The sequence below is a fragment of the Sapajus apella genome, unplaced genomic scaffold (assembly GCF_009761245.1).
Source record: "Sapajus apella isolate SASKATOON/1434 unplaced genomic scaffold, GSC_monkey_1.0 scaffold12, whole genome shotgun sequence".
In the NCBI taxonomy this organism is placed as follows: Eukaryota; Metazoa; Chordata; class Mammalia; order Primates; family Cebidae; genus Sapajus; species Sapajus apella.
Genome location: NW_022436952.1, coordinates 5,710,850 through 5,719,585, shown reverse-complemented (window position 1 = coordinate 5,719,585; position 8,736 = coordinate 5,710,850). Strand labels below are relative to the sequence as shown.

Below are 8,736 nucleotides of genomic sequence, written 5' to 3'. Positions count from 1 at the left end.
TTGACCAGGATGGTCTCAATCTCTTGACCTCGTGATCCACCCGCCTCGGCCTCCCAAAGTGCTGGGATTACAGGCGTGAGCCACCGCGTCCAGCTTATTTAATTTCTTTAGGCCATTTAGCACAATGCTAAAAAATTATTCCCCACCCTACCCTTTTTTTTTTTTTTTTTTTTTGGAGATAAGAGTCTCCCTCTGTCCACCCAGGCTGGAATGCACTGGCACGATCTCAGCTCACTGCAACTTCTGCCTCTCAGTCTCAAGCAATCTTCCCACCTCAGCCTCCTGAGTAACTAGGACTATGGGCATGCATCACCACACTCAGCTAATTTTTGTGTTTTGTGTGTGTGTGTGTATGTTTTTGTTTTGTTTTTTGAGACAGAGACTCACACTGCAACCCAGGCTGGAGTGCGGTGGCTCAATGTCGGCTGACTGCAATCTCCGCCTCCCAAATTCAAACGATTCTCCTGGTTCAGGCTCCCAAGTAGCTGGGATTATAGATGCCCCCCACGACGCCCAGCTAATTTTTTGTATTTGTAGTAGAGACAGGGTTTCATTCTGTTGGCCAGGCTGGTCTCAAACTCCTGACTTTGTGATCCACCTGGGTCGGCCTCAGAAAGTGCTGGGTTTACAGGCATGAGCCACCACGTCCAGCCCATTTTTGTATTTTTTTGTAGAGACATGGTTTTGCTGTGTAACTCCTGGGCTCAAGCGATCTGCCAGTGTTGGCCTCCTAAAGTGCTGGGATTACAGGTGTCAGCCGCTGTCCCTGGCCTAATTTTACCATTCTTATTTATTTATTTTTTTCAGAAGGAAGTCTTGCTCGGTTGCCCAGGCTGGAATGCAATGGTGAAATCTCAGCTTACTGCAACCCATTTCTACCAAAAATACAAAAATCAGCTGGGTGTGGTGGTGGGCACCCATAATCCCAGCTACTTGGGAGGCTCAGGCAGGAGAATTGCTGGAACCTGGGAGGCAGAGGTTGCAGTAAGCTGAGATGGCACCACTGCACTACAACCCCAGTTGAAAACAAGACCCCATCTCAAAACAAAAAAAAAAAACCTTCCCCAAAATAACTACACAGAAAATACAGAGAAAACAGCCGGGCATGGTGGCTCATGCCTATAATCCCTGTACTTTGGGAGGCCAAGGCAGGTGGATTACCTGAGGTCAGGAGTTCAAGACCAACCTGGCCAACATGATGAAGGCCTGTCTCTACTAAAAATACAAAAAATGGCCAGGCACAGTGGCTCACGCCTGTAATCCCAGCACTTTGGGAGGCTGAGACAGGCAGATCACTTGAGGTCAGGAGTTTGACATCAGCCTGAGGTCAGAAGTTCATGATCAGCCAACATGGCAAAACCCTATCTCTACTAAAAATATAAAAATTAGCTGGGTATGGCAGTGTCTGCCTGTAATCTCAGCTACTTGGGAGGCTGAGACAGGAAAATCACTTGAACCCAGGAGGCGGAGGTTACACCGAGCCAAGATCGTGCCACTGCACACCAGCCTGGGAGACAGAGCGAGGCTCCATCTCAAAAAAAAAAAAAGAAAAAATATACAAAAAATTAGCTAGGCATGGTGGCGCACATCTGTAATCCCAGCTACTTGGGAGGCTGAGACAGGAGAATCACTTGGACCCGGGAGGCAGAGGTTGCAGTAAGCCAAGATCGTATCATTGCACTCCAGCCTGGGCAACAAGAGCAAAACTCTGTCTAAAAAAGAAAAAAGAAAATATGCAGAATTTTGGCAAAAAATATGTAATACAGGATTGACAATAAATCCATTTAAGTGCCAAATTTTTTGTCTGCCAAATAAACTATTATATCTGCAACTCTTCATTTAATGCCAATTTAGTAATCTGCAACATGAATATCTTGTTACTGGAGGCCAGGGGTTGGCTAGGATATCCTGATTTCTGGCCTTGAATGATAAACTTAGTTTCTCTGGCACAGGTAAAATATCTTCATAAGAGAAAGCCCAGCTGGGTGCTGTGGCTCATGCCTGTAATCCCAGCACTTTGGGAGGCCAAGGCAAGGTCAGGAGATCAAGCCCACCCTGGTCAACATGGTCAAACCCTGTCTCTACTAAAAACACAAAAAATTGGCCGGGCGCGGTGGCTCAAGCCTGTAATCCCAGCACTTTGGGAGGCCGAGGTGGGTGGATCACAGGGTCAAGAGATCAAGACCATCCTGGTCAACATGGTGAAACCCCGTCTCTACTAAAACTACAAAAAATTAGCTGGGCATGGTGGCGCGTGCCTGTAGTCCCAGCTACTCAGGAGGCTGAGGCAGGAGAATTGCCTGAACTCAGGAGGCAGAGGTTGCGGTGAGCCGAGATCGCGCCATTGCACTCCAGCCTGGGTAACAAGAGTGAAACTCCGTCTCAAAAAAAAAAAAAAAAAAAAAAACACAAAAAAAATTAGCTGGGCATTACTCAGCTACTCGGGAGGCTGAGGCAGGAGAACTGCGTGAACCTGAGAGGCGGAAGCTGCAGTGAGCCAAGATCGCACCACTGCACTTCAGCCTGGGCGAAAGAGCAAAACTGTCTCCAAAAAAATAACAGAGGGAGAGAAAGCCCAGCCACTACACACTCATAATCATGAATAGTAGTCACACACATAAACTTACAATTCATTTTGATTAATTATCCACAAAGGGAGAGAATCAAAATATGAAATATCTACTTCAGTCCACTGCTTTCAAGTATCCAGTGTAAAGTGGGGGAACAGGGAATGAAATTAATTTTGGCCTAGAGAAACTTCTGTAGGTCCATAATAACACATTTTCAAAACCAGCCAGACCACACTCACTTATGTGAAAGACAACTAATTTTTAAATCACTGAACATGGACTAATTCCTTCATCTTCTCTATCAGTCCACAACCCAGCCCAGGTTAAAAATCCACTAAGTTGGCTGGGCACAGTGGCTCACGCCTGTAATCTCAGCACATTGGGAGGCTGAGGCAGGTGATCACCTGAGGTCAGGAGTTCGAGACCAGCCTGGCCAACATGGTGAAACCCCATCTCTACAAAAAATACAAAAATTAGCCAGGCATGGTGGCACGCGTCTGTAGTCCCAGCTACTCAGGAGGCTGAGGCGGGAGAATCACTTGTATCCGGGAGGCAGAGTGAGCCAAGATCATGCCACTTCACTCCAGCCTGGGCAAAAGAGCGAAACTGCATCTCAAAAAATTAATTAATTGGCCGGGCGCAGTGGCTCAAGCCTGTAATCCCAGCACTTTGGGAGGCCGAGGCGGGTGGATCATGAGGTCAAGAGATCGAGACCATCCTGGTCAACATGGTGAAACCCCGTCTCTAATAAAAATACAAAAAATTAGCTGGGCATGGTGGCGCATGCCTGTAATCCCAGCTACTCAGGAGGCTGAGGCAGGAGAATTGCCTGAACCCAGGAGGCGGAGGTTGCGGTGAGCCGAGATTGCGCCATTGCACTCCAGCCTGGGTAACAAGAGAGAGACTCCGTATCAAAAAAAAAAAAAAAAAAATTATTAATTTTTAAAATCCACTACATTTCTAATACATATCCTCTACAAATACTCAGGGTTTATCATAAAATTGTGCAGCTAAAGCAACCAAGCAACTTGCATGTTTTGTGTTACATGATTCCAACTGTTAGGAAACTGATCCAATATCAGTTATAAACATAAATATAATTGACAGATATGAATTTTGTTAATATTTTTAAATTTCCACAAGATACCACCTAATGCCACAATTTAGATGTATTGCTCTAATTTATGGATTTCAAAAACATTAATAATTTCAAAAATAATTAATAATACATTAATATGTTTTTAACTTCTTACCAATGTTAATTCCTCTTTTACCCATCCAAACATGTCAATGAGTACAATTTAATACTCCAATCATCCTTTAATAAAACCTGTTGGAATTCACTATTGTGTCATCTTTGTGTTGCCATTTAGCCAGAAAAGAATTTCTAGAAAAAAAAAAAGTGCTTTGAAAAGTTCATGTTGGCCGGGCACAATGGCTCACACCTGTAATGCCAGCACTGAGGTGGACAGATCACAAGATCAGGAGTTCGAGACCAGCCTGGTCAGCATGGTGAAACCCCGTCTCTACTAAAAATACAAAAAAATTAGCTGGGCATGGTGACGTGCGCCTGTAATCCCAGCTACTTGGGAGGCTGAGGCAGAAGAATTGTTTGACCCTGGGAGGCAGAGGTTGCAGTGAGCTGAGATCACACCACTGCACTCCAGCCTGGTTGACAGAACAGACTCAAAAAAAAAAAGTTCATGTTACTTAAAAAATTCATTTATTTCCTTGCATCAAATTAACAAGTCTCTGCTAATATCTAGTACATCATGACAGGCTGCCTTAATGGCCTAAACCAGTCTTCCAAAAAAGTAGTAAAGAGGTAAGGAGTAACATGTCACTGCTTGTTGTTCTACACCAATACTTAAATAAAACTCACTTCTTTAATAAGTAATCATTTAAAAATCTGTACTGTTTTCTGGACTTTTCCCAAAATATGTTTGCCTCCAAAATTTATGAACCCATTTTGGCAACTAACAGGGTAACGAAACAAATTTTTTTTTAATGTTAGTCTTTTCACATAATGCGAACTCATTCATCACTAGGTTCTCTTTCCCAAAGGTTTGCCAAGTCACAAGACACACTACTGTTTACAATCCCTCCCATCTGCCCCTTGCCAGTATATATCAAACACTCTAGTCACTTGGCTTAAACCACAGTTTCCCAAATAACCTTCTCAAATTCTAATTTAGACCCAAGTTGCATTGATTCTGATTCATATTCTTAATGGAAAAATTTTAAATCACCTGATTTTCACTAAGTTCTGCCTTTTGATGCTGCCAGACTCTAGAGCCCTCTTGCTCTCACACCAGTGCCCCAAATGTGACAGCTATAGTTATCTGTTACAGATAACTATAGATAACTATACTTTAAAATTCTGTACTTTTAGACGTATTTTCAAACTGAGTACAATACTCTCTTGGCTTTCAAAGACAACTACCAACATTCAATTCATTCAAGTACCAGTCTTCATTACTTTCATTTCATTGCTATATACACCTTGTTCTTTAAGGCTGGAGCCTACTGATTTCCCCCCCACCCCAGGCTACAGTAGGAAGATAAATGAAACAAAATATATTTACCACCATTCTATTTACAGATAACTATCAAACAGCTCCCATTTTTATTACAGACTTCGTATTACCTGGTATCATAAATGTCTATTGTTAGTACGTTTGTTGGGCATCTATACTAATGGTCTCCAAAACCAAACAATACTTCAGATAATGCTGCGGGAAGAGGGAGGGGAGTATGATTCACCAAAAACTGCAATGAAGAGTAATGGAATATTTCCACCAGTGGTATGTTACAACTAATAGCTTCCTTTCCTTCTTTTTTTTTTTTTTTTTTTTTTTTTTGAGGCGTCTCACTCTGTTTTGCCCAGGCTGGAATGCAGTGGCCGCAATCTCGACTCACTGTAACCTCCGCCTCCAGGTTTCAAGTGATTCTCTTGCCTCAGCCTCCCGAGTAGCTGGGATTACCAGGCGTCCACCACCCCGCCCGGCTAATTTTTGTATTTTTAGTAGAGATGGGGTTTCACCATGTTGGTCAGGCTGGTCTCGAACTCCTGACCTCAAGCGATCGGCCCGCCTCAGCCTCCCAAAGTGCTGGGATTGATTACAGGCATGAGCCACCGCGCCCAGCCAGCTTCTTTCAGAGGAAGGTACTGCTAAGCAACCATCACGGTAGCAATAAATCCACCAGCTTCGAAGGCTGCAAAGCTAGGAAGATAGAAGGAAAAGCGGAGATGGGGTCCTCCCGCAGCTTCTCTAGAGGTTAGGAGAGAACAAAGTCACTGCTGCACTGTCACTTGAGGGGAAGGGGGAGGGGGCGGATCATCTTGGAAACCCAGCCCCTGGGCTGGAGCAGGCGGGGAGAACTCAACGAGGCTGCCTGGGATTAACATTCTCGTTCTCACCCTCTCCCCCCTTCTAGAAGCTCCCCTCCTCGCTCCCGCGCGGCGGCCAGAGTCCCAGATGACCACCCCCTCCAATCTATCACCCGAGGGTTGTAGAGAGAAACCAAAGAAAGAACTGAGTCAGGTGGTTGAGGCAGAGCGGAGACTCCCATGACCTCTCCGTCCTCCCCCAGCACCCTCCAGCCTCCCCCGGAACATTATCAAGCCCAGAAGGGCCCCGGGCGAGGGGGAAGTCCCACACAGGTGTGCTCGCCGGGGAAGGGTGCACGGGCCGGGCCGCCAGCTCCACCTCGCTCCCGCAGCGCGGCCCCAGCCCAAGCCCCAGCCCCGGCTCCGGGCCCGGCCCCCAGCCCCAGCCGACCAGGGCAGAGCACGCCGACCCCGGCGCCCTGCGGCCGCCCAGCCCCGACCCGAGGCCCGCCCGCCCTTCGGGCCGGGCCCCGAGTCCAGCCCGCGGGCGCGGCCTAACTGCTCACTCCGCAGCTCGTCTCGGCGCCCGAGGGTCGCAGTACCTGGGCGGCGGCCTCCAGCTTGCCCTCGAAGGTGAAGTCCAGCAAGTCGGGCTTGAGGCAAAGGCTGTAGTTGATGGGGGAGACATCGGCAGGCAGCCGCTCGAAGGGCCTCTTCTCCGGCATCGCGGCGAGGCCCAGGCTGTGGAGGCGGCGGCGGCGGCTAGAGGAGCGGCTGAGGAGGAGAAGGAGGAGGGGAGGAGGCGGAGGGCCGAGGAAGAGCAGGCGGCGAGCGAGGGAGGGGGCGGCAGCTGCCAGCCACATCCACCGAGCGCGGGCGACCGCCAGAGGAGAGCGACCCGGGGAGCCTGGGGGGCGGGGGAGAGACCCAGCCGGAGCACTAGGGGCCGGGAGGGAGGCGGTGCGGGCAGACTGGCGGGCGGGCTGCCTACGGGGAAGGGGGCGGAGGGGAGGGAAGGGGAGGAGGGCCCTCAAAGAGGGAGGGAGGGAGGCGGTGGCGGCGGCTGCGTGCGCGGCCCCGGCGGGCGGGCGCGCCCCCCCGGGAGTGCGCGCGCATGCCGGGGCAGAGGGCGGAGCAGCGAGGGCGAGGACGCGGCCGGCGGGGCGGGAGGGCGCAGGGTAGCTGGCGCCAACGCAGAGCGAGAGGCGGCTCTGGGTGCTGCACCTGTCGGCGTGGCTCCGGACGGGGGACTGCCTTCCAGCTGGAAGGAACCGGGAAGGGCTTGATCAGTGGAAGGAAAGGCGTGAGGGGCTCCTGGGCTGCCTCGGGAAGTTGAAGCCTACCCACTTGGTCAGTTCGGCCAGGGTCGCATGTATAAAATACCAATTACAAGCAAAACCCTAAAGTAGATTTTGCCTCCGGTCAGCGAAAAGGCGTGACTTGAGTCCTTGAGTCTCTTTGGCCTAAATTCCTGTTATTTTAAGTAGCAGGTTCAAAGGATAATTTGGGATTATAGGCACGCACCACAACGCCTGGCTAATTTTGTATTTTCAGTAGAGATGGGGTTGGTCAGGCTGGTCTCGAACTCCAGACCTCAGGTGATCCACCTGCCTCAGCCTCCCAAAGTGCTGAGATTACAGGCGTGAGCCGCCGCGCCTGGCCTACTATTATTTTTATTTTATTTATTTTTTTTTTTGAGGCAGTTTCTTTTTTCATTACTTTTTTTTTTTTTTTTTTTTTAATAGAGACGGGGTTTCACAATGTTGGCCAGGCTGGTCTCAAACTCCTGACCTTGTGATCCGCCCACCTCGGCCTCCCAAAGTGCTGGGATTACAGGCGTGAGCCACTGTACCTGGCCCAGTTTTATTTTATTATAGTCCATCTGTTTCTCAGCTTCTCAAAATGTTATTTTCATTATGTCAAAGCAAATTTCATTCATAACCATTTAAGGTTCTCCATGAACTGTCCTTACCATTTTCCCAGACTTTTTTTTTTGCAGTGATCTTTGGAGACGGAGTTTCACTCTTGTTACCCAGGCTGGAGTGCAATGGCACGATCTCCGCTCACTGCAACCTCCGCCTCCCGGGTTCAGGCAATTCTCCTGCCTCAGCCTCCTGAGTAGCTGGGACTACAGGCACGCGCCACCATGCCCAGCTAATTTTTTGTAGTTTTAGTAGAGACGGGGTTTCACCGTGTTGACCAGGATGGTCTCGATCTCTTGACCTCGTGATCCACCCGCCTCGGCCTCCCAAAGTGCTGGGATTACAGGCTTGAGCCACCGCGCCCGGTCCAGACTTGTTTTTTCTTACCCTTTAACATATATAATCCAGTCTTAACGAGCTAACCAGTTTAATGTTTGGCCCTTACAGCTTGCTCATTCTTCTCTTCTCTAACATTGCTCATGCATTGTTGCTGGAATTACCGCCTCATCTTTTCCGAAAACTGGGGCTCCTCCCTTCCTTCAAAACTCACCTTTTCCAGAAAGTCCTCATTGACTAACTCCACCCAACTCTAACTCTTCCCAACAGCTCACAAGTACTGGCTTTTGCTGACTTACTTGTACTTATTCTGTTGTTCTGTAATTGTGTTTTAAGTTTGTTTTATATGTGTATCTTTGCAAGATGTACTGCTAGCAAGAGCCTGTTTTCTAATACCTTTATTACTGTCAGTACTGGACCCTGCACAAAGTACATCTCAATTGTTATTGAGCTGACTAATCAATTAACCAAGAGAGAATATTTTACCCAGTCTGTAGCCTTTCCTGTATGTACAAGTTGTGTGGCCCATAGAGAAACTACGTGAACCTAAGACTAGAGGCAACTTTCTTTCATAAAA

General features: G+C 48.3%; 1 protein-coding gene across 2 annotated transcripts in view; it reads right to left on the bottom strand.

Moving 5' to 3' along the window:
- Nucleotides 1–6,975, bottom strand: part of NPEPPS (aminopeptidase puromycin sensitive) — a 103,680-nt gene extending 96,705 nt beyond the window's left edge. For both annotated transcript variants that reach the window (XM_032279827.1, XM_032279828.1), the window contains exon 1: nt 6,504–6,975. In XM_032279827.1, coding sequence (XP_032135718.1) covers nt 6,504–6,764 — 261 coding nt within the window. In that variant the 5' untranslated portion in view covers nt 6,765–6,975. The remainder of the gene's footprint in view (nt 1–6,503) is intronic.
- Between the last annotated feature and the right edge of the window lie 1,761 nt (nt 6,976–8,736).